General features: G+C 37.1%; 1 protein-coding gene across 1 annotated transcript in view; it reads left to right on the forward strand.

Moving 5' to 3' along the window:
• KCNH8 (potassium voltage-gated channel subfamily H member 8) overlaps positions 1 to 26,921 on the forward strand; it is a 385,168-nt gene that overhangs the window by 232,873 nt on the left and 125,374 nt on the right. The window contains exon 6 of the mRNA XM_029214700.1: positions 23,004 to 23,161. Within this exon, the coding sequence (XP_029070533.1) occupies positions 23,004 to 23,161 (158 nt within the window). The remainder of the gene's footprint in view (positions 1 to 23,003; positions 23,162 to 26,921) is intronic.

Here is a 26,921-nt window from a genome sequence, read left to right on the forward strand (position 1 = left end):
TGTATTATTAAATTGATTAAATATTCATTGGGGATCAATATAATGTCATCCAAGTGATTGCACATGGCAGTTCCTCATCAGAGCATAGAAGGCCCTTCATCTTCTAGACCCTACATCTCTATCCTTTGATTTATCACCGCATGCTCCTCCTTTTTGTGACTCCAGCCACATCAGACCACTTGCAGTCCCTCAGCTGTGTCATTCCTCACATTCTTTGTATTTTCACATTCTCTGTATTTTCTACTCTCAGAAAAAAGTGGCAAGACATCTGCTTAGCTCCTCTTTACCCAAGCAGATTCTCCTTATTCGTGAAGTATCATCTTTGACCTCTTCTACAAAGTCTTCTTATCTCTTCTTATACCTGTCACCATGATTCTGGGTTAGATTTCCCTCCTGCACTACTTAAGTGGTGTTCCTTGCCCATTCTTTAACCCTATGTCATAATTGTCTATTTCTCTCCTTCCATGCACATACTCTAAATACACTATGAGCTCTGGGAGGATATGAACTGAATAGTATATATGTTTCTCTAGTTCCTCCAACTATTACAGTATCTGACCCATAGTAGGCAGTAAACTATTGTTTACCTACTTCCATAGTTCAGAAAAACAAAGTATGAAATGCAGCTCATTGAGTTGAATAGCCTTGTTTCCAAGGGCAAGCCTGCATGGCTTTCTTTGAATGGCCTCGCAGCAAACTGTTTTTATTTTTAAACGCTATAAACCACTTTGGAATTACTAATCCTTGGCAAGTCAGTACCATTAAGCAAACAGCAGGTAGCTTGGGAAATTACACAAGCTTTGGCACCCTGCCCAGCCCCTTGAAAATAGACCAAGAACTTGTTAAGACCCTTCAAGTGGTGCACTTGAGTGAGAGTGGGATGAGGCCAGCAATTCTAAAAGCTAGGTGTTAGGATGCCATTTCTCTCTGGATGAATCCCTAGGAGGGAGATCTATGGGCATGCAGAGAAGCAAGGAGATACAATAGCCTTGACTCGGCCGGACATACTGACCACCAGAAAATTTAAACTCTTTTCTGTCAATCAACTAATAAGAACTATTTAAAGGCAGGCCTGATATAAACCTGATACCATGATCTGGGTGATGAAAAGGGTACTGAAAAACTTGAAGGCATTCTCCCTCTATTTGAGAAGCTTATACAGTAATTGGGGAGATTTGCCTACGTGTGAAAAACTCTTAGCAGACAGTAATAAGAGCAGTGGAAGCCCTGCTCCAAGTTGTGTAGTATGATACCAGGACTGTGGGAAAGACATCTGTGCTGTATTTTGAAACAGATGTAGAACTGGTCCATATTAGTTATGGAATGTGAAGGTGTGATCAGAGAAGAAAAGTTGATAGGAAAGTGGGAGAGACTATGAGGTCTGAGCGTCTGGAATGAGGATGGACTTACCAAGGTGGCAACAAGAAATAAGCTATGCTTGTGGTTATTCACTGGAGGGAAGCAAAGTTGGCCACCCCTAAATGTGTTCCTTTGGCATGCAGAAGAAACAGAAGACTCAGGAAGTTATTTTTTTCACCTCTCCCTTAACTGCCTAAAAGAATTTAGATAGAGAGCATATTCCAGGAAGGAGAACTATACTAGAGAGATCTATAGTATAATATGAACTAGGTGTGTAGACAGGGAGGAACCTAACAAAGTCTGCTTGTTAAAATTTCTCTGTGTCCCATTGTTGCTACGTGGCCCAGCAAACATTTGTTTACCAAACATCTGCTCTTTTTTCATCTTCCTGTGAATTACATTCCTTCTCTTTGAAGTCCCAGACCCCTGCCCTCCTTTCTTTAGTCCAGAATGAAATCTATACATCATCTTGCCTGTCTTTGGACTCTCCCATGTTTATACAGAGTCCCTGTATGTATATATATAATTACATTTGATTTTCTCCTGCTGATCTTTCTTGTGTCATTTTAACTATTCAACCAGTTAAAGGAACCAAGAAGGGAAAAGGAAAATTTCAGCCTTCCTGATATCACCCATTCATAATTCTGTCTAAGCCTAGCTTTCCAAGCAAAATGAAATTTATTGCTAGAGTGCAATGTTTGAAGAAACCTAACACGAATAAGGTCACTGGATAAAGATCATAATCGTAGAAGTGGAATTCAGCATAAAGACACTGGATTACTGGTGTCTGGTGTACAGTAAGTGGTTCTGTAAATTTATGTTGAATGTTTGAAAGTGAGCGTGACTGGAAATTGACTGCGATAGGAAAGAAGTAAAGTAAAGACTATGAATCACTTGTGCTGAGTCAGATATTGGCCTGGATAAAACAGGTGGTCTCACTAAGACAGATGAAAGATGTTAAGTCTGATTCTTAAAATGACTGGTACTTCATTTCTATAGAAAATATTAGAAGATTTAAAACATATTTATTGACATTATCTCATTTAAAACTTAGAACAACCCTTTAAGAAGACGAAGTTGCAAAGAGCTACTTTCTGTTTTTCCTGTCTCACAATATTTTTAAAGCTGATCTTATGTGTGACAGTATAATTAAGAATAAAATTCGATAGTAATACTTATTCCAGTTTATAGATAAAGAAACTGAAGCTCAAAGAGGTTAAGTCACTTTAAAAGTCACTTTGCAGCACTATTTACAATAGCCAGGACATGGAAGCAACCTAAGTGTCCATCGACAGATGAATGGATAAAGATGTGGCACATATATACAATGGAATATTAGCCATAAAAAGAAATGAAATTGAGTTATTTGTAGTGAGGTGGATGGATTTAGGAGTCTGTCACACAGAGTGAAGTAAGTCAGAAAGAGAAAAAAAAATACTGTATGCTAACACATATATATGGAATCTAAAAAAAAAAAAAGGTTCTCATGAACCTAGGGGCAGGACAGGAATAAAAACACAGAGGTAGAGAATGGACTTGAGGATACAGGGAGGGGGAAGGGTAAGCTGGGACCAAGTGAGAGAATAGCATTGACATATATACATTATATATAACATATACATGTAAAATAGATAGCTAGTGGGAAGAGCTGCATCACGGAGATCAGCTTGGTGCTTTGTGACCACCTAGAAGGGTGGGATAGGGAGGGTGGGAGGGAGACTCAAGAGGGAGGGGATATGGGGATATATGTATATGTATAGCTGATTCACTTTGTTATACAGCAGAAACTAACACACCATTGTAAAGCAATTATACTCCAATAAAAATGTTAAGAAAAAAAAAAAAGATCACACAGCTAGTGAACGACCAAGCAGAAATGGAATAAAACAAAAAAGGAAATACAAAGGGAAATGAGGAGTAAACATACTTTGAATAGTAGATTTAATAAAAGTATTTTTATGTTTATTTTATTTAATGTTTGTAACAAGTCCTCAGAAGTGTTTTCCAGTCACCTGTAGCCTCTTGTTTGTCAAATGGTGCTTGTTGGTCTTTTCTGACTAGATCTCTTTCCAAGCCCTCTGGATGTTTCATGAGAGCATAATAGTCTAAGGACAGTTGTAGCAATAAAAGAACTTTTTCTATTTATAGGGCATACTTATGCTAAAGAATTATTTATTCTTTATCTGAATTTCAAAGGTAACTGGCTGTCCTGTATCTAATTTGTTAAAGCTGGCAAGTTAACACAGGGGGGGACCTCAATGGATCATATTAATGCCTTGGCTTTAGCAAGCCCAGCAGGAGGTTGAATGCCCAGGAGCACGTGCAGGAAGGGTTTGTATTGAAATGATGCTGACCTGTTTTTGACTAAGGATTGCAAAAGAAAAACTACTGCTAAGGAGTACTGCCATCCTTAGTAGAGGCTGGAGAACTGGGTGAGTCTTTGTCTATAATGATAAAAAGGCACGTTTTGATTGGACAGTTAAGACCAGCCACTAAAACACTGCTTCTTGGGACTGGGAACTGTTAAATTACTAAGTTAATGGAAGGAGAGAGTTGTGGGCTTTGCTTTGTGTATTAGTTTGATTTAACAGGATGTTATAACAAGAACTGCAACAGTAACTCAGTGGCTTATGGGATGTAGAAATTTATTCTCTCTCACCTAATGCTCTTCTGAGTGTATTGAAGGCTAGTAGAGAGGAGCAGAGGCAAGTGGTTCTCTTACATAGTTATTTAACAACTGAGACTGACAGTGGCTCTACCTTATTTAGTAGATGGCTTCTAAGGTCACTTCATTCTTTATTCCAGCCAGAAAAACAGAAAAGCAAAGAGCATGAAAAAGCTAATATACACAGTTTTATTGGACAGAGCATAAAATTTGCACACAACTATTCTGTTTGCAAGAGCTTAGCTACGTGACCACACTAGTTGCAAAGGGACCTCAGAATGTCATCCAGCTACAATTCTATTACTCTGGAGAAAGGGGAATATGAATATTGGTGAACAGCTGTATTTTGCATTATACCCTATAGGTGCATTACAGGGCTTTTAGATTGAGGCAATAAGAGCAAAGAAAAGCAAGGGGTTATGTTAAATATTAGAGGCAATGACATACTTTAAGGGTGTCTCACATTCCTTTGGGTGTAATTTTGACTCAATGCAAATGACCCTTTACTCGCCGAGCTCAGATCCTAATATCAACATAATATGCAAATTTTCTACCTGAAAAATAAATCTATATGCTATTTCTCCACAGTCATTTATTAAGAACTTTGCTGTTGCATGTTTTGAATGCATTTCAAATGGCGTGTATTACAAGACACCAAGCCAGTTCTTCCCAAGTGGTGAGGTCTACTAATAAGCAAAGGTAATAATTTACATGCTCATTAAAGGTACCCCATAAAAAAAAGTAGGGGGAAGAATAGTGAACAGCTATGGAGGGTGATATTTGATCAGATCAACCCATGTCTTGGACATCTTTATTAAGATATTACAAATGAATTCTTATCATCAAGAGATGCATTTTCGTGACAGGTTGAAAATCTGAACTTGCCAAAAAAGTGAAAAGTCTGATAACAATTGAAATATACAGAAGGCATGGCCAATAGCAATCTAGAAGCAAGTTGAGGGACAGCTGTGTTTGAATCTCCCTAATAGCAAAGGGTGCATTCCTGCTTCTTTTTAAATATGTTCAGAATAGCATCAGTACTGCTGGACATTGAAATGCTAAAACAGCAAATAGCATTAGCTTGGGTAATAGAAATCATCAAAACCACTCAAAGTCTAGTAACATGCTAGTGACAGCCAAATACCACGTTTGCATTACTCAGTTGTTTGAGTGATGCCTCAAAAACCAACTTCTCAGAATAAAACCTTAGGTTTACAGTTTGTGGCAGTGTTCAGTCCTGAGTAACCTGAATTTTGTAGGACCTTCTTACGCTAGCCCCAGTAAAGACACGTGGTTTGGCAATATTGCTAGAAAAATAGCAGTAAAACAATCCCAGTATAATAAAAGGTTAATTTGAGGGCAAGACCTTTCCTGAGTACCTGAGATCACTTTTAACAAATAGATGTGTTTTTGTAAAATTTTATTCATTTTTAGACCAAAGCCCACTACCCTATAAGTAGAAAACAAGTAGAAATAAGTAATTAAAATAAGTAGAAAATATAATAAGTAGAAAAACATAGGGTTCGTGGGTTTTGAGAGTTTTGTTTTGTTCTCTCTGGAATATCACTAAGAAACTCTGGAGACTATATTTTCATTATATAAACAGAAACAGGAGCAGTTTCTTCCCTTCCCTCCAGAAATACCATACAATAGGTTTAAAGGATAAACTTTGTAAGAACGTAAAAAAGCTTTCGGTGTGAAATACGAACAAATAAAATAACTGGAGACTCATTTCTTTTAAGGCTCCAGCTCTATTTGGTAGCCCTGTTGACACTGTATATTTCCAAACCACAGTTAAACCCCTGAAGCACATCTTCTGTCCTGACTCAGTATAACCAGCTGCATCCTGGAATTAACTGGCTCTGGAATTCCTCCTGCCCCACTCCAGTACTGCTCTGTCTTGTTGAGTTCCAGTATGATTATTAAGAGTTTTAGTTCTGCTTGCCTTGTGATTTCCTTTCTTGGCTTTGGTGATCCAGCTACCATGATGAATTCTTGCATGTTAAAGGCCTCATGATGGTGATTTGGCTTGTCATTATATTACCGAACTCAGCTTCTGCTGCTCACCGCTCAAAAGCCAATAATTTGAGAGGCAAGTAGCAATAGAAAGGAAAGGTGCTTTAATCAGAATAGCCGGCTATCTGGGGCAAAGGTGGACTCGTGTCCTGAGACCAACTGTGAGCATTCTGCTCAGCCAGGACATTTTTTAAAGGGAGAATGATCTCAGTGAATCATCAAGTCAGGATGTTGGGTTCTGTATCATTCTCCATTGGGTGCAAACTAGATGACTCTTTCTTCAGATGTTATCTTGCCTATGTGATCCACCTGCAGGATTGCTAAGCGGGCTGTTGAGGATAGAGAGCTAGTCATTCTTTAACTGCTTAATTCTTCGTTCTTTTTACCTAGGAAAAGAATCAACAGGTTAGGCAAGGCATGGTGTGCATTCAGGAGAGCATAGGTCAGGAGTTAGGTTAAATTGCCTAGTGATCTTTTTTTCTATAATTAGGTACTTTTAAGGTTACAGGGGAAGGGAAATGGGCAAACAGGAAAGGGGCAAAAGAGCTGCTTTCAGTTGGGCTACACTCTGTACGCAAACAGCCCTGAGGGAGAATTAATAAAACAGACACCACTTTACTTTCCAGCTTTCCCTTTGATTTCAGTGACCTGGAATATAACACGACAAGAGCAAAGAATTACTCGGTGCCTCAACTTTGGCATTTTTGCCTGGGCCTACTCATACGTTACTGAAAGCAGATGGGTGTGGCTTGATAGTATTGATCTTTTTTGTGATTTTACTCTTTACAATGACTAAAAATAGACTGAATTACAGAAACCACAAGTGGAAAAGCAATTCCGGCATAACACAAATGTAATTTCTATTGATGGCATTCCTAAAAATAACTATGAAATCATCACGTGCTTAAGTGAGAATCTATTTTTCTCCTCATCAGGCATGGTTCCGTTATTTCAAATACTTCCAATTTGATATTTAAAATTCAAATATTTCAAATAAAAATCCATTTAGTCTCTTTTAGTGTAACTTCAGATTTGTGACTACTCAACTTATGCTTTAAAAGTCAAATATATTAGTCATATTTCGAATTGAGAGTCCTTAAAATATAGCTTGAACACATCCGTTTCTGACTCTACTGGAAAAGCTAGGATCTAACACATAGGCAGGTCATTGGGGCAAAATATACAGACCAGAAACATATCAGCACGTATATGATCTCCTGATTTATGACAAAAATGTCACTGAAATGCTTTGGAAGTGATCGTGTTTTCTAAAATGGTGCTGGGTCAGTTGAATATATTTTCCACCAGGAAAATATAAATCTTGACTCCTGTATCACACCATACATAAAATCACTTGCAGATGGATTGTAGACAAAATGTGAAAGATAAACATAACAATCCTAGAAGACATCAAGTAGAATATCTTAATTACCTTGGCAAAGGCATCGATTACTTAAACAGAACACAATTCATAATCAGGACATATAATAACAGTTCCTACAGATCAGTAAAAGAAAAGGGAGGGAAACATATTTCAGTAGATAAAAGTCCCGTACCAAAACTTCATGAAAGAGGATACCCAAATGTGCAGTATGTGCTCGATATCATGAGGAAAATGAAAATAATTTCACCACCACTAGAATGGCAAAAAAAAAAAGACAAATTATTACCAAGGTAGTGGGAAGATACAGAGCAACCTGAAATTTCATAAACTGTATGTAAAAATGTAAATTAGTACAATCTCTCTGCTAAACTTTTTGCCACCGTACTCAAGTAAAATATATAATTACTTTATGACCCAGAAATTTGACTCATAGAATCAACAGACACACCTATACTTGTACAAGGAAAGGTATAGGTATTGTGTGCATCCATACACACATATTTATGTATTTATGTATGTATGCATGTATTTGTTTCTAAGAGCATTAACTGTAATAGCCCAAATTAGAAACAACCCAAATCAAAGTTTCAGCAACAATAAAATTAAGAAATGAATTTCTTTATAGTTATACAATGAAATTCTATAGAGCAATAAAAAACAGTAAACAAGTAAACATGGTACCATGGTACAAAACTGATGAAAATTGCATATACAATGTCTAGTGAAAGAATTTATATACAAGAGTACCTACTATATGATTCCTTTTATACAGAGTTCCAACTAATTAAGCAAAACTATTCTATGATAATTGGGACAACAGTGACTTTGGGAGGGGTTAATGAATGGATGGGATCATGGAAGTCTTCTAGGGTTCTGGTCCTAGTTATATCTCTATCCATGTTGATGGCAAAGATGGTCAACTTTGGGAAAGTTCATCAAGCCATCCATTTAACACCAGTGTACTTTACAGTATATATGTAATTCTTGAAATAAGACATTTTAAAATATGTTGAACAGTTGAACATATTGCAACCTATAGTTAAAATGCTATAGTTTTTAGGACTCTAAAAATTACCTAAGTTTCAAAATAGTTAATATATGTACTTAAATCCTGTCACATAGCAAGAATTTAATAAATTTACCTGTTATTGTTTTTGTTATTTTATTATCATTTTAACACCATTATAGTATTTGTGCCATAATTATCTGTCCATAAAGTAACAATAAAAATAATAGTATGAATACATCAGGCAACCTTAGATAAGTCATTCATGGTCCCTGTTTCTCAGTTTTTGAAGCCTATAGAACGGCAGTAGCACTACTGGTAGGAATAACAGCAAAGACAACTAATACCTGCTCAGTGGTCTACCACCCGGGACCCTGACTCCAAATTCTCACTGTGAGCCACTCTTCTCTATAGCCTTTTAAGAATGTCTGTCAGGATGGGCAAGGGTTTTCTGTGGTAACAAGCAAGCTCAAACTCTCGAAAGTTTGTGCCTCCGTCATACTGAGTGCTTGTTGTGAATCAGCTGTGAGCTCTGAGCCCTGTAGTCACTCAGAATCCCAGGCTGATAGAGGCCCCATCTTGTCACATGCTTCTGTGATCATCAAGGCAGGGAGAAGAAAATGTGAGGAATTGCATACAAGCTCTCAAAACTTTGCCCAGAAATGTTTCAGGATACTCCTGCTCTCACAATTTTAGCCAAAGCAAGTCACAGAGACATGCTTAATCTCTTCAGGTTGTGGGAAATATAATCATACCAGGAGGTCGAAAGCCAGAAAGATTTGGCAAATAGCACTAAAGACTATCACAAATATTAAGGATATTCTTTTCCTCAAATATGAAAATGAATATGAAAGTCCTAATTAAAATGTAAAATGTTATGCAACTATAAAAGCTCTCATTATTTGATCTAAAATTTTTCTGTCTAATGAGGATATATGTGTTGGATTTCACACTGGGGCAAACACTAATTATATTAACACTTTTTTTTTAACGTCTTTATTGGAGTATAAGTGCTTTACAATGGTGTGTTAGTTTCTGCTGTATAACAAAGTGACTCAGCTATACATATACATATATCCCCATATCTCCTCCCTCTTGCGTCTCCCTCCCACCCTCCCTATTCCACACCTCTAGGTGGTCACAAAACACGGAGCTGATCTTCCTGTGCTATGCGGATGCTTCCCACTAGGTATCTATTTTACATTTGGTACTGTATATAAGTCCATGCCACTCTCACTTCATCCCAGCTTACCCTTCCCCCTCCCCGTGTCCTCAAGCCCATTCTCTACGTCTGCATCTTTATTCCTGTCCTGCCCCTAGGTTCATCAGAAACTCTTTTTTTTTTTAGGTGCCATATATATATGTGTTGGCATACGATATTTGTTTTTCTCTTTCTGTCTTACTTCACTCTATATGACACACTCTAGGTCCATCCACCTCACTACAAATAACTCAATTTCATTTCTTTTTATGGCTGAGTAATATTCCATTGTATACATGTGCCACATCTTCTTTATCCATTCATCTGTCGATGGACACTTAGGTTCCTTCCACGTCCTGGCTATTGTAAATAGAGCTGAAATGAACATTGTGGTACATGACTCTTTTTGAATTATGGTTTTCTCAGCGTATATGCCCAGTAGTAGGATTACTGGGTTGTATGGTAGTTCTATTTTTAGTTTTTTAAGGAACCTCCATACAGTTCTACATAGTGGTTATATCAGTTTACATTCCCACCAACAGTGCAAGAGGGTTCCCTTTTCTCCACACCTTCTCCAGCATTTACTATCTGTAGATTTTTTGATGATGGCCGTTCTGACTGATGTGAGGTGATACCTCATTGTAGTTTTGATTTGCATTTCTCTAATGATTAGTGATATTGAACATTCTTTCATGTGTTTGCTGGCAATCTGTATATCTTCTTTGGAGAAATGTCTATTTAGGTTTTCTGCCCATTTTTGGATAGGGTTGTTTGTTTTTTTGATATTGAGCTGCATGAGCTGCTTGTAAATTTTTGAGGCTAAATCTTTGTCAGTTCCTTCATTTGCTAATATTTTCTCCCATTTTGAGGGTTGTCTCTTGGTCTTGTTTATGGTTTCCTTTGCTGTGCAAAAGCTTTTAAGTTCATTAGGTCCCATTTGTTTATTTTTGTTTTTATTTCCATTTCTCTAGGAGGTGGGTAAAAAGGATCTTGCTGTGATATATGTCCTAGAGTGCTCTGCCTATGTTTTCCTCTAAGAGTTTGACAGTGTCTGGCCTTACATTTAGGTCTTTAATCCATTTTGAGTTTATTTTTGTGTATGGTGTTAGGGGGTGTTCTAATTTCATTCTTTTATATGTAGCTGTCCAGTTTTCCCAGCACCACTTATTGAAGAGGCTGTCCTTTCTCCACTGCACATTCCTGCCTCCTTTATCAAAAATAAGGTGACCATATGTGCGTGGGTTTATCGCTGGGCTTTCTATCCTGTTCCATTGATCTCTATTTCTGTTTTTGTGCCAGTACCATACTGTCTTGATTACTGTAGCTTTGTAGTGTAGTCTGAAGTCCAGGAGCCTGATTCCTCCAGCTCCATTTTTCTTTCTCAAGATTGCTTCAGCTATTCAGGGTCTTTTGTGCTTCCATACAAATTGTGAAATTTTTTGTTCTAGTTCTGTGAAAAATGCCATTGGTAATTAGATAGGGATTGCATTGGATCTGTAGATTGCTTTGGGTAGTATAGCCATTTTCACACTGTTGATCCTTCCAATCCAAGAACATGGTGTATCTCTCCATCTGTTTCTATCATCTTAAATTTCTTTCATCAGTGTCTTATAGTTTTCTGCATACAGGTCTTTTGTCTCCTTAGGTAATTTTATTCCTAGGTATTTTATTCTTTTCATTACAATGGTAAATGGGAGTGTTTCCTTAAATTCTCTTTCAGATTTTTCATCATTAGTGTATAGGGATGCCAGAGATTTCTGTGCATTAATTTTGTATCCTGCTACTTTACCAAACTCATTGCTTAGCTCTAGTAGTTTTCTGATGGTATCTTTAGGATTCTCTCTGTATCGTATCATGTCATCTGCAAACAGTGACAGCTTTACTTCTTTTCCGATTAGGATTTCTTTTATTTCTTTTTCTTCTCTGATTGCTGTGGCTAAAACTTCCAAAACAATGTTGAATAATAGTGGTGCGAGAGGAGAGCCTTGTTTTGTTCCTGATCTTAGTGAAAATGGTTTCAGTTTTTTACCACTGAGAATGATGTTGGCTGTGGGTTTGTCATATATGGCCTGTATTATGTTGAGGTAAGTTCCCTCTATGCCTGCTTTCTGGACGTTTTTAATCATAAATGGGTGTTGAATTTTGTCAAAAGCTTTCTCTGCATCTATTGAGATGATCATATGGGTTTTCTCCTTCAATTTCTTAATATGGTGTATCACATTGATTGATTTGCATATATTGAAGAATCCTTGCATTCCTGCGGTAAACCCCACTTGATCATGGTGTATGATCCTTTTAACGTGCTGTTGGATTCTGTTTGCTAGTATTTTGTTGAGGATTTTGCATCTATGTTGATTAGTGATATTGTCCTGTACTTTTCTTTCTTTGTGACATCTTTGTCTGGTTTTGGTATCAGGGTTGTGGTAGCCTCCTAGAATGAGTTTGGGAGTGTTCCTCCCTCTGTTATATTTTGTATGAGTTTGAGAAGTATAGGTGTTAGCTCTTCTCTAAATGTTCGATAGAATTCACCTGTGAAGCCATCTGGTCCTGAGATTTTGTTTGTTGGAAAATTTTTAATCACAATCTCAATTTCAGTGCTTGTGATTGATCTGTTTATATGTTCTATTCCTTCCTGGTTCCGTCTCAGAACGTTGTGCTTTTCTAAGAATTTGTCCATTTCTTCCAGGTTGTCCAGTTTATTGGCATATAGTTGCTTGCAGTAATCGCTTATGATCCTTTGTATTTCTGCAGTGACAGTTGTTACTTCTCCTTTTTCATTTCTAATTCTATTGATTTGTGTGTTCTCCCTTTTTTTCTTGATGAGTCTGGCTAATGGTTTATCAATTTTGTTTATCTTCTCAAAGAACCAGCTTTTAGTTTTATGGATCTTTGCTATTGTTTCCTTCATTTCTTTTTTATTTATTTCTGATCTGATCTTTATGATTTCTTTCCCTCTGCTAACTTTGGGGGTTTATTGTTCATCTTTCTCTAATTAGTTTAGCTGTAAGGTTAGGTTGTTTATTTGAGATGTTTCTTGTTTCTTGAGGTAGGATTGTATTGCTATAAACTTCCCTCTTAGAACTGCTTTTGCTGCATCCCATAGGTTTTGTGTTGTCGTGTTTTCATTGTCATTTGTCTCTAGGTAGTTTTTTATTTCCCTTTGATTTCTTCAGTGATCTCTGGTTATTAAGTAGTGTATTGTTTGGCCTCCATGTGTTTTTATTTTTTACAGATTTTTCCCTGTAATTTATATGTAGCCTCATAGCGTTGTGGTTGGAAAAGATACTTGATATGATTTCAATTTTCTTAAATTTACCAAGGCTTGATTTGTGACCCAGGATATGATCTATCCTGCAGAATGTTCCATGAGCACTTGAGAAGAAATTGTATTCTGTTGTTTTTGGGTGGAATGTCCTATAAATATCATTTAAGTCCATCTTGTTTAATGTGTCATTTAAAGCTTGTGCTTCCTTACTTATTTTCACATTGGACAATCTGTCCATTGCTGAAATGGGGGTGCTAAAGTCCCCTACAATGATTGTGTTACTGTCACTTTCCCTTTTTATGTCTGTTAGCATTTGCCTTATGTATTGAGGTGCCCTGACGTTGGGTGCATAGATATTTACAATTGCTATATCTTCTTAGATTGATCCCTTGATCATTAGGTAGTGTCCTTCTTTGTCTCTTGTAATAGTCTCTATTTTAAAGTCTATCTTGTCTGATATGAGAATTGCTACTGCAGCTTTCCTTTGATATCCACTTTCATAGAATATCTTTTTCCATCCCCTCACTTTCAGTCTGTATGTGTCCCTAGGTTTGAAGTGGGTATCTTGTAGACAGCATATATACAGCTCATGTTTTTGGATCCATTCAGCCAGTCTATGTGTTTTGGTTGGAGCATTTACTCCATTTGCATTTAAGGTAATTATCGATATGTATGTTCCTATTACCATTTTTGTAATTTTTGGGGGGTTGTTATTATAGGTCTTTTCCTTCTCTTGTGTCTCCTGCCTAGAGAAGTTCCTTTAGCATTTGTTGTAAAGCTGGTTTGGTGGTGCTGAATTCTCTTATCTTTTGCTTTTGTGTAAAAGTTTTAATTTCTCCATCGAATCTGAATGAGATCCTTGCTGGGTAGAGTAATCTTCCGTTGTAGGTTTTTCCCTTTCATCCCTTTAAATATGGCCTGCCACTCCCTTCTGGCTTGCAGAGTTTCTGCTGAAAGATCAGCTGTTAACCTTAGGGGCATTCCCTTGTATGTTATTTGTTGTTTTTCCCTTGATGCTTTTAATATTTTTTTCTTTGTATTTAATTTTTGATAGTTTGATTAATATGTGTCTTGGTGTGTTTCTCCTTGGATTTATCCTGTATGGAACTCTCTGAACTTCCTGGACTTGATTGACTCTTTCCTTTCCCATATTAGGGAAGTTTTCAACTATAATCTCTTCAAATATTTTCTCAGCCCCTTTCTTTTTCTCTTCTTCTTCTGGGACCCCTATAATTAGAATGTTGGTGTGTTTAATGTTGCCCGAGAGCTCTCTGAGACTGTCCTCAATTCTTTTCATTCTTTTTTCTTTATTCTGCTCTGCAGTAATTTCACTATTTTATCTTCCAAATCACTTCTCTGTTCTTCTGCCTCAGTTATTCTGCTATTGATTCCTTCTAAAGAATTTTTAATTTCATTTATTGTGCTGTTCATCATTGTTTATTTGCTCTTTAGTTCTTCTAGTTCCTTGTTAAGTGTTTCTTTTATTTTCTCCATTCTATTTCCAAGATTTTGGATCATCTTTAGTGTCATTACTCTGAATTCTTTTTCAGTTAGACTGCCTATTTCCTCTTCATTTGTTTGGTCTGGTAAGTTTTTACCTTTCTCCTTCATCAGCTGTGTGTTTCTCTGTTTTCTCATTTTGCTTAGCTTACTGTGTTTGGGGTTTCCTTTTGGCAGGCTGCAGGTTTGTAGTTCCCGTTGTTTTTGGTATCTGCCCCCAGTGGCTAATGCTGATTCAGTGGGTTGTGTAGGCTTCCTTTTGGAGGGGACTAGTGCCTGTGTTCTGGTGCATGAGGCTGGATCTTGTCTTTCTGGTGGGCAGGACTGCATCTGGTGGTGTGTTTTGGGGTGTCTGTGACCTTATTATGATTTTAGGCAGCCTCTCTGTAATGGGTGGGGTTGTGTTCCTGTCTTGCTAGTTGGTTGGCATAGGGTGTCCAGCACTGTAGCTTGCTGGTCGTTGAGTGGAGCTGGGTCTTAGCATTGAGATGGAGATCTCTGGGAGAGTTTTCTCTATTTGATATTATGTGGAGCCAGGAGGTCTCTGGTGGACCAGTGTCCTGAACTCGGATCTCCCACCTCAGAGGCACAGACCTGACACCAGCCGGAGCACCAAGACCCTGTCAGCCACACGACCAGGTATGTGGGAGATTCTTGCGTTTTGGGAAGTCTGAGGTCTTCTGCCAGCATTCAATAGATGTTCTGTAGGAGTTGTTCCACGTGTAGTTGTATTTCTGATGTATTTGTGAGGAGGAGGGTGATCTCCACGTCTTACTCCTCCGCCATCTTGAAGGTCTCTCGTTAGCACATCTTTTGTTGTCTATCTTAGTCTTCATTAATTCTAAGTTTTGTTACTTGGATAACTAATATTTACCTCATATAAAATTAATAGACTTTATTATTTTTTTAAATTTCATGACTGAATATTATAGATGTTATAGTCCTTATGTTTTCTATTGGAGTTAAATTTGGAAATTTTACCACTCAAAAACTACAACTATAAACAGGATAAGTATGCCAAAAGACTTTCTATAATTTAGTGTATGCATAAATCATGGTTTTTCAGTAGTTTATTTTGAATCATTAAATTATTTTTACTAAAAATGATCAAGTAATTCCAAAATTCAATATCTAATTTAGAGTTACATAGCACCTGAAAGTGGATAACTTATATGGAGCCAAAATTGTTAGTTTTTACACATACCAGTGTACATGTTATGTGGAAGTTTTTTGAGAAGGTAACGTTATACAATAAAATGAAAGCAATGTACAAAGTCAGTATAATAAAATAGTTATAGACAATAAATGGGAGTTTTCTTAGAAATCTGCTGGGAATGTGTGCTGTGTCCTTTGACCTGCCAGCATTTTCACAGATGGGGCTTCAGATAATAAAAACGGGAGTCCATGGTCCCCATCAGAGGCATGCTCCTTTTGGATGCCTTGTCCATCTTTGAGTGCCAAGAGCCCTGCACAGGGCAAAGAGCACAACAGGTCCTCAACTGACACATTTTCATAGTACTTAAGGATGTTGCAAAGCTGAAAGGTATAGCTGTGCTTTAGATCTTCCAGTAAAAATTAGAAACGGTCAACTGGGAGCAATCTGTACAAAAAAACCAACATTTGGGAATTTAACTTGGCAAAAGTTTACTTTAACTAATAGTAATGCAAGACTTTGTGTGTGTGTGTGTTTTTTTAAGATTCCCCAGCAGTTTACTAAGGCTGCATTACTAAAAGAAAAAACAATTCTAAATATATACTAGAAACATTATACTACCACCCAATTGGCAAAAATTTTTAAGTGTGACAACGTCGAGTGTTGGTGAGACTGTGGAATAATGAGAACTCTGCAAACACTGCTGAGTATTTGCTACTGTCTTCCCACTGGACAGGCTACATCTGGGGATTAACTTTTGTCTTTCCTGGTAGAGAAGAGAGCAGGGGACACTTTTGAAAATGTATGTCCTGCTTTCAGGCAAATAGGAAGAGGGCAGGGAGCTTTTCTGGCTTCTCTTCCTTCTCAGTTACCTTCAGCTCAAAATAATTCTTATTCCAAAGTGGCACATTTGAGGATGGCATAGTCTGCTACCGTTTCATTACCTTACTTCCAAAAGGACAGTAGTCAACTACGTGAATGGTTTTCTTTTCTTTATTGTGTTAAAAACCTGAAAATTTCTTTTCAAAATAAAAATCGATGGGGCAGCTCACTATGTAAAGGTACAATATATTCTGTGTTGCTGCTAATGACAAAACTAGAAACAAGGAGAGGGAGTTAGAAGGAGGAAGACGCCTATTTGAGGAAAGTAGGAAGGATGCATCAAACTAAGCGCTGGCAAAAGGCAGAGGGTTCACCATTGCCAGAAGCATTCAAGGCCTTGTTGACCGCATCCTTATGAAGCATGACATGGATGGGGTTCTTCCATTCAAAGAGAAGTTAGGATGGAAGGACTTCTTTTCTGGGCTGTTCCATCTGATGTTGACGTTGAGGGTCAAAACTGATGTACGAGTCCACCATGACCCTGGTACAAAACAGAAATCAGTGGTGGTATCGACCACGCCCAACCCACCTGGTTGCATTCTTTCAGCCTTACCTTTTCTTCTGCAGGCAGTTGCTCTTAACTGCTGCTTCTCCCTCTGTCTGCTGCCCTTTCTTTTCCATAAACTTCTCATTTAAGATAAGCAGGAGGGACAAATGCTGACAAGATGAGCAAGGATCAGGTGGTATGAAAATCTCATCCACTAATCCTAGCAATCAATTACAGCCATTCTTAGGATTTTGAGTCCCTCAAGCCCCTTCATTAATCAACCCCCAGTTATTCATTCTGCCCACACGTGCAACTCAAATTTGCTGTGGCATCATACTGTGTTCAGAGGAGTGTCTCACAAGCAATGGAAAAAGACTGGGTATCTTTAGAATATTAGTCGGCAGCTGGTTTAGTTAAATCTCTCTCCACCCTCGCTGTACTATATTGATTAAATTGTAACGAAATGGCTAAATGAAGATATTATTTGTATTTGGTGCATATGCTCTCATGCACACCATTCTATTTTAATTTACTTTTTAACAAGTAAGTCAATATTATTTTAAAATTATTTCCCATCTGGCATGCATGCTAATAAAGAAATCTACTAATTTGTGCCATATCAAATTTAACCTTTTTTTTTTTTTTTGTACTTTCTAATTACATAGTTCTCAAGGAAATCAAACTGGAAAAACTGGTTTTAATCTTCTTGCCTTTTAGTTCTCATACATAACCATTTAGTGAGAGAGAGAAATAAACACTAGTTTTTGGAGGCCTTAACCATGTGAGAACAAAACACGTACAGTTATCTATTATTTGTCTTTATTTTCATCATGCTTGTGTAAAACCTAAATACAGCAAGGTAAACTGATTATCCTGCAAAATAATTCGGCGTGATCTGAATCATAAAAGAATTCAATTATTGTCTGCCTCATTTTGGTGGGGTATATTATGATCAATTTTTTGAAATTCTGTAAATCACATGTATGTATGTATATATGGTAATTCTCTATTACCCTGTTTGTTTATTCATTTCACATGATACCAGCACCGTGTGCCACAAGAGACTGCTTATGCATACACACATACGTGAGGCATTAACATTTCTAAGTGCTAAATTCATATGACTCAATTCATTATAGTTTTGGAAATATTTTTCCTGATTCAAACTGTGTGTATGTGTGCTTATAGACAGTTGATAGTAAATGGAATTAACAAGAAAAGTTAGATATAAAAATTTCTGTATTAACGAATTTTCATGTATTTTTCAACATAAAGTTGAGAAACATTATACTTTCTAGATATCTCAGAATGAAAACCATACTGCTGCCTTTTAGGAAGGTTAGGGTTAGGGTCTGGAGGAGACCACATTCTTACTGCAACATTTGAATGAGTCGCTGAGTTAATTCACTGAAGGTGTAAAATTTTATGGGAAGTGAGACAACTACAAGGGAAAGAGCAGCTGGACCCAGTATAGTTGGTGAATCTCCTCCTCACCCCCGTGGTTCTTTTATGAGGAACACCAGATCTGGGAGGCTCTTTTTTCCCTCATCACAATCTAATTTTATTCTGTGTTTCCCTCACTCTGAAAGAACGTGTGCTCCCCATTTCTGCCCTTCCGTTAAGGGAACATTTACATTGCCACCACATCTTTGTCAGTGGAGAGAACACAGAGTGATTTCTCAGTTCTCCCTGGACAGATGCTTAATCCTCATATTTCCAGAATCAAAGACAGTTCATTCCCCCACATTCAATTCTGTGACCCAGATTTAATATTCTTTTACCTGGGCGCTGCCAATGCTGAATTGAATCTAAGGGCTAAAATCGGAAATACATTTCTCTGCACTGACCTATTGGTATTGCCCCTAAAATGTATTTGAAAGTGCAGTAAATCTTTAAGATAACGGAAAGAAAATGGCATTGCCTGCAAAAGATGTCCTGTTTCTCTCTTGCTTACTATCTTCATGACTTTAAACAATTTCCTTAAATCTCCTGAGTCATGAGTAAAATGTCAGTGATAGTACACCTGAGAGAGTTGGCATGGGAACAACACAAACTAACAAACATGAAAATATGTTTTGTAAATCACAGTACAAGAGAACTATGTCTATTATTATGTGTATGACAAAAGTAGGTTTTTAAAAAAAAATCAGCTATCTAAAAATAATTATGTAGTAACCCAAATGGGAAAAGAACTTGAAAAAGAATAGCTACATGCATATGTATAACTGAATCACTTTGCCCTACACCTGAAACTAACACAACATTGTTAATCAACTATACTCCAATATAGAATAAAAGGTTTTTTTAAAATAAATAAATAAAAATAATACATTGTAAATCAACTATACTTCAATAAAATTTTTTAAAGAGCTAAAAAATAAATAAAAATAATACTCATCACTCACTCAAACCTACAATCCTTATATGATACCAGAGTCCTAGAAATCTTAGCATATAATACATATCTAGGTTTTTTTCCCTGAAAATAAACCTGAAAGTACTCAAGTACTTCAAAAATATATTTGTATCCATAAATTTAAAAGATAGATTTTATTCTTTTGCTGTTAACATTCTTTGTGTTTAAAAGTCTTACCATTACTTCTTTTTAAACGTAAAAATAAACACATCTTCTTTTCATCCAATTAACTCAGTTGAGTAACAGATTATTTTTTAAAAAGCTTTCTAAACTAATATTTTGTAATGAGTCATCCAAGAAAATATCTTCTCTGTTCAGAAGTCTGCACCTCTATTTTATTCTTTAGTCAACCACATAGCTTTAAAAATGTTTACTGTATCAATCAACCAAAGACCAATCACTTCTTCCATTCCTCCATTCAGGAGAGCACCCCAGGTATGTGGATGGTGGCAGTGGGTTTTCTGTAAAATCTGTGGTAGAACCTGGTGATCAGTTAGTAAATACACAAAGACATTTATTCCTTCAATTTGATAATGAACTACTTATCGACTGCTTTATTTCAACAGCTGCTGGTCTAAGCTGTTAAATTGCTCAGCTAATGCACAAATACATGAGTCTAGAAAGTTAAAGAGAAAGAATGAAAAGGTCACCTGCTACCCTAACAACTTCACAACATTCCCCTGAGCTCCCAGCCCCCTTTGGTGGCCATACTTCAGGGATGCATTGGTACTTTTTGCCATGATAGCACTTTTACTCTGCAGTGGAAATCACCTTGGGATTGTGTTCATCCTTTGTGAGTGGCTTATCGACTAGCTTCATCCTTTCATATTCTCAGTATTAACAATGGAAGTTTGTTGGGGTTTTTTTTTTTTTTTTTTTTGCGGTACACGGGCCTCTCACTGTTGTGGCCTCTCCCGTTGCGGAGCACAGGCTCCGGACGCGCAGGCTCAGCGGCCATGGCTCACGGGCCCAGCTGCTCCGCGGCATGTGGGATCTTCCCGGACCGGGGCACAAACCCGTGTCCCCTGCATCGGCAGGCGGACTCTCAACCACTGCGCCACCAGGGAAGCCCACAATGGAAGTATTTTAATATTTTTATTTTTTGACAAAAATGACTTCTAATAATGCCATCTTAATAAGTTAGATCATTCACAATACTCTAGAATAATTAATGTTTTCTTTTTGAGTCACCTAGAACTTGCTTCCAGATCTGAGATATGACTGGTCTCTGTTGAGGCACCAAAACCCAAAGCACAGAATTGGAATTTAAGAGACTTGAATCCAGGTCTTGCTCTTTTCACTAACTAGCTGAGGGGTTTAGTTCATCATGTGTGACCCTGGGCAGATCACTTGACGTCTTTTCTGCCTCAGTTTTCTCATCTGTAAAAGGGACTAATAAAAATACTTACCGCTTAGCATTGTTGTAAGGAGTCAGTGAGATTATGATTATAAAGGTCGTAGAACAGCACTGTGTTCATATTAAGAACATATGTGTTATCTATAATAATGTAATAGTAATCTGTTTTGTCAGAATTCCTGTATTATCTCATCTCACAGGCTATAATGAGAACCAGATGACTTACTAAATGTTGTATTAGTTTTTTTATTGCTGCATAGCCAATTACCGCAAACACATCAGCTTAAAACAATACCCGTTTATTTTCTCATAGTTTCTATAGGTCAGAAGTCCAGATCTACCTTAGCTGAAGTCTCTCCTCAGGGCCTCAGAAGGCTGAAATCAAGGTGTCAGCTTGTGGTCCATTCTGGAGCCCAGGATTCTCTTCCTATCTCATGTGGCTGTTGAGCAAATTTCTTTATGATTGTGGGACTAAGGTCTCCGTTTCTCACGAGATGTCAGTGAGGGGTCATTCTCAGCAATTAGAGGCTGCCCGCCGTTCCCGGCCGTGTGGCCCTCCCCATAATACGCAGTTGCTCCCTTCCAGGCCAGGAAGAGCATGCCTCACTGCTTTCCAATCCCTTAACACCAGATGAAGAAAGATCGGCTTTAAAGGGCTCACCTGATGAGGGCAGGCCACGCAGATCATCTCTCTTTACCCCTATGCTGTAACGTGATCACACCTTCATATCTCATCATGCTCAGGGGATCCACCCTTACCCAAGGGGAAGAGATCAGAGGAGAGTGAGGGTGGTGGCAGGGGACTGGGGGTGGGGGGCATCTTAGAATTCTCCTTCAAATGTGAAGTGAAAAGTAAATATGATCTACAATGTGTAAAGTGCACATTATTGTAATCTTTATTATTGTTACCATTACGATCGTGATACCAACAAGTTCTTAACCTCACATGACACGATTCCACGTACTTGCAATGGTTTACATTAGCTGTAAAGAGTACTCCAATTCATTTAAAAATTATGTAACTCAGAGCTTAGCATTCGTTTCCTAGCTCCTTGAATTCCTATTCTCTTTGGGGTACTTACTTCCCAAATTCCTTCCTTTGATCTTTGTCACTGAATCACAACACTCCTGAAGAACAAAATCCCACAGACAAATATGTTTCTGTTGAGGTTGCCAGTGCAGAAAATGAGCAGCCTTCATCACACTTACGTGTATGCACCAATCCCAAAATTCCCCATAACTTGGTCATACTCAACTCTAAAACAAATTAAAGAAAATATAACCCTTTCCAGTCCTTTAATGATATTTAACCGAAGAACTATGTGACAGACTCTGAGAAGTTTATTCATAGGTGGCAGGATTGAACTCTAGATGGTCCATATGTCTATGGTTTTGTCCTTTGACCAGCCCTCACAAGGATGTCAAATATTGTAAAAAGTTTGATAAATAGATAGTAAAATATAATATAAATATAAAATAAATACAAATATAAAATAAACATAAAATAAAAATATATTAAAAGGATGATGTACGGAATGGTTGAAAATGATTGTATCTTCCATTTAAATGGAATGGGAAGTTTAACCTAGAAATCCAAAGAAGAAACTTCTGGTATTTTGTGAATACAAACACCTTCAGGGCAAGGATCAGTTTCATAAACATACGGAAATTAGTAAAACTTTTGTACACGGAATAGAGTACTACTGGATAAAAAATAAATAAAAAGAACATGGACTGCAAATTATACTTTTGTTCAGAGTCGTCTCTGCCACTGTTGGCAAGATGATCGTGGATGAGTTACTTTTCCCACTGAGACTTAGTTTCTGCCTCTGCTAATACTGCCAGCTATGTACTGTCTGCTATGTTACCATCGTCGTCTACGGTGGAAGATGTTCTGAGTAAGTGAAACAATCTAAGCTAAGTTCTTAGGACAATGTCTGGTACACAGTGAGCATTCAGTAAGTGTTGCCTATTGTTGTTATTATTATTTATTTTAATTATGTTAACATGTGGCCCAAAGTCTGGAATGTATTACTGCTCAAAAAATACTACTTTCTTCACCTTTCTCCAATACCTGTTTGTTGAGTTGAGCTGGATCTGTCAAGAAGAGTATTTTGGATATTGTCAATCTAAAGTACGTTAAGAGGTTACCGTTAGTCTAATTTAATATAGTTTTCTTCCTCCCTTCCTTCCCCCCTGCCCACCTGCCTGTCTTCCTTCCATCTTCTCTTCTTACCTTGTCTTTCCTTCTTTCCTTCTCCTCTCTCTCTTTCTCCTAAATGCTCTTACTCTATCCTTTTTTTCTCAAGCAGATATTATTTTAAATTTTCGAACAACCTATGTCAGCAAGTCTGGCCAAGTTATCTTTGAAGCAAGATCAATTTGCATCCACTATGTCACAACCTGGTTCATCATTGATTTAATTGCTGCCCTGCCTTTTGATCTCCTGTATGCTTTCAACGTCACAGTGGTGAGTAAAGAGCTCCCTTCCACATGACCTTGAAGGTTGGTTTTACCCCTGTGCTTATTTTTCACATGTTCAGGTTTTAAATGTTTGTCGCAATTTGTATGTCCAGGATTTTGTGCCCTTTTTAATAAAGAGGCCAGTGTCACCAATGATATGCAGGCCAGATTCTCCACTTAAAGGAGCTACTTCCTTTTCGAAATTTGTATTACCCATTTCTAATCATTTAAATACCTAGAACCAGGATATTAAAAGCTTGAATTTATCATCAAATTGACTCACTAAACAAATCCTTTGATAAGGAAACCATCTGCAGGAATAGAAGCATTACTTTATGTTACTGAGCCAGATATTTCCCTCAAGAATTTGGTGGAGAGTTTGAAGATTTCTTCTACTTGTATGACTTTTACTCGCTACCTTTTGAATATTTCATTATTCATTGGCAAAACAAACAGAAGACCTATCAAGATAGAAAGATAGGTTGAAATTAAAATAGAATTCAACTACTTCTTAGAAGTCCCTGTAAAAATGTTGGATTGAGCAAAAATCTAAATGATAAAATGACCAACGTAAACCAAGCATCCTCTTGAATTTTTATTGATATTTGTAACTTCTCTTTCTTCATCTAAAACTTTTATTCTCAGATTTCTTACAGGAAAGAAAGTATGCCCTCTTGTAGTCATAGCTATTTTTACTATTTAATGATTGACACTCTTAAAAGCATTAAGTGTTCCCTTATAAATAGAGAGACTTTTAGGAAGGTATAAGAGAATTTTTGGACCAGTAATACAATTTGCTGCCAGAGTAACCAATTTTAGCAGGCAAAAATTTACTAGACGTTAGTTCAAATTAAACATATTTCGTACTCAGTTGACAAACCTCTCCCCATAGAAATTATGTTCTCTATCAAGAATTTAATAGCATAGTTTTCAATATTAAACAAAGTGATCAATGTTTCAAATACAATCATTACTGGCTTCAGAACGAAGACTGAACTAAACTCCTGACTACATAGTACAGATTTGTGCATTTGTTGCATTTGTTAATTGCCTGTATAATAGTATTTTTCTTTTTCTTTCAATTTTTTTTAAGTTGGGAAGTTGAGAGTGTCAACATCATTAAGAGGTTTATAACTCAGCTGAAGGGAAAGCTCTGGGGAAAATCTAGTATATAATATCAATCGGTGCTAAACTGGATTGTTATCTGAGCTTTTTAAAGTGCTTTTTAAGATTGAATTTGACTAGATAAGTATACTATAATGAAAGTGTAATGACTTAAAACAAGGCTTTTGCAAGACTGCCAAAAAATATCCTGAAGAAGTAGATAATTCGTAAAATGATAAGAAAAATTTTCCAAATTATCCTGGAGAATTGTTAAATAAATGGTGTTTCATAGACTGCTGTAAATTAACTTGCTCTGCTACTAAATACTAATAATCATTTTTTATATTCCATTTCTCTTTGGGCACTGAACAAATAGGATAATTTTAAACATATATATATATCATGTACTATAAAGTCTATAAAATGAAAAATAAGTAAAATGTTTGGATATGATTAAAATTTCCATTGCCTAAAATTAACACGAGTAAATAATTTTGAAAAAGTCTAATTCTCATAATTTGATGAATTTTAAATACTTGTACATTTTCACTGTGCTTCTGCCACCCTTCTTCGTTCTCACTTGTGAAATACAGCACAAATCCTTTATAAAGATTTGAAGTTATAGATCAACATCTATATCAGAAAGAAAGAAAAAGAGGAAGGAAGTAAGGAATCTCTCTCTATTATCAGTGATAATTTTTCTGCTTTTCACAAGGGTGAGCTTATGATCATTTAACAATTGGCATATAAATTTGTTATTCCTCCCAATATATTAGTCAGTATGAAATATTCGATTTGAATAGAAAAGCTTGTTCAAAATATTATATTTACTTCCCAGGAAAGCATAAGTTATAAGGAAAAGTTCATAAGTTATGCTACTGTTATACTACACAGACTTACAAAAAGAAGAGCAGGAACAAACAAATAAAATAACAAAGGGGTTGATTTTCCAGGTCTAAAGTGGGTCCAGTTAGTGCATCTCCATAGATGACATTCTAAAATGCATGGCAACCATCAAAAATGTACTGCATGCTTTAGCTTTGGCTGTGCCCACAATTGCTGATGGCAAATATTTTACATGCAGCTCACACATTTACTTATTAAAACTTACTGTGTGTAAGTCACGATGAAAGGCACAACGAGAGGTAAAATTGTGAATGAGACAAAGAAAGTAAAATTGTGAATGAGACAAAGAATGAGAGTAAAAAGGCAAAAGTATGAATCCAAGTTTTATCACTTACCATCTGAGTGACTTCTTGGGAAAGTTAACATCAGAATAGGCCTAAAATCGAAAAAATTCCTGCAGGGTTTCTGAGTAGCCTAAAAAGGAAACTTTTCTATAAAATACCTTGCCAAGTGTCTAATACCAAGAAGGACCTCAGTACGGTAATTAACTTTTTTCTTTCTCCTTTTTCTTCCCTAGTGGATAGCCAGGAGGTGATTATGTCCACTTGGTAATAGGGGAAACTGCAGTTTGATAGAGGTTTTTGATGAATGCATCGTTCACTGTCTTGCACCTGTCTACAAGGTGCTTATAATTCTTATCAATGACAAATTCAGAGCAGCATCCCAAGAGTAAGAAGGTCCTTTCTCTTTTTCAGATGATATATTTCCATCGAAATCAAATATGCCTCTTTCTTCTGTCATTCATCAAGAGCCAAAATTCACATTTTATAGCCAGAGGTTTTGGACTCAGATAGGAATAAATACAAATTTTTTTAAATGACAGCAAAATCACCAGGGCTGCCTCATCCTAGACTCCCAGGCACATGTCCCTTATTTTTGTAAATGACTGTTGTTCTCATGTAAGGGCAGCCTCACATTCTTCCCTCAAACATCCCCTTTCTGGCCAGAGAAAATGGGGAGCTTGCCTGCATCAGTACTCTATATTCAGATGGTGTGTTAGTCTACTCAGGCAGCTATAAGAAAATATCATAAACTGGATGGCTTCAACAACGGGAATTTATTTCTCACTCTCCTGATGGCTGGCAAGTCCAAGATCAAGCTTTCAGCCAATTTGATTCTTGGTGAGGGCTCTCTTCCTGGCTTGCAGACGGCTGTCTTCTTTCCACGTCCTCACGTGGCCCTCATACAGCGAGGGGAGGGAGCGAGAGATTGGGGTGGGTGGCGAACAAGAGAGAGGGTGCTGTGGTCTATTCTTATAGAGGCATTAATCGCATCTTGAGGACCCCACCCTCATGACCCCATCTAAACCAAATTACTTCCCAAAGACCCCATCTCAAATACCGTCACACTGGGGGTTAGGGCTTCAACATATGCAATTTGCAGGAACACAATTCAGTCCATAGCAGATGGTATCCTCCATTTGAGAGTTCTGCTCCAGGATTCACTTTACTTACAAAATTGTTATCTATCAAATTCACCTACCTATAAAATAAATTTCACCCCTAGTAATTCCTCTAAGCCACAAAGTAGAAACTGCATCTGACTTACAATCAGCTGGAGAAATGATAGATGAGAACGTGAGTATGAAGGAGAAGAAAGTAAAACTCTACCCAGAAGACCCACAAAAAGGAATGAAAGACCACAGCTACCTGGCAACTTCCTCAATTGACCTTATGATTTTTTTTTTTTTTTTTTTTTTTTGCCACACCACACCTTGCAGGATCTTAGTTGCCTGACCAGGGATCGAACCCAGGCCC

Source organism: Monodon monoceros, unplaced genomic scaffold (genome assembly GCF_005190385.1).
Source record: "Monodon monoceros isolate NGI ecotype Baffin Bay Population unplaced genomic scaffold, NGI_Narwhal_1 Super_Scaffold_11, whole genome shotgun sequence".
NCBI lineage: Eukaryota > Metazoa > Chordata > Mammalia > Artiodactyla > Monodontidae > Monodon > Monodon monoceros.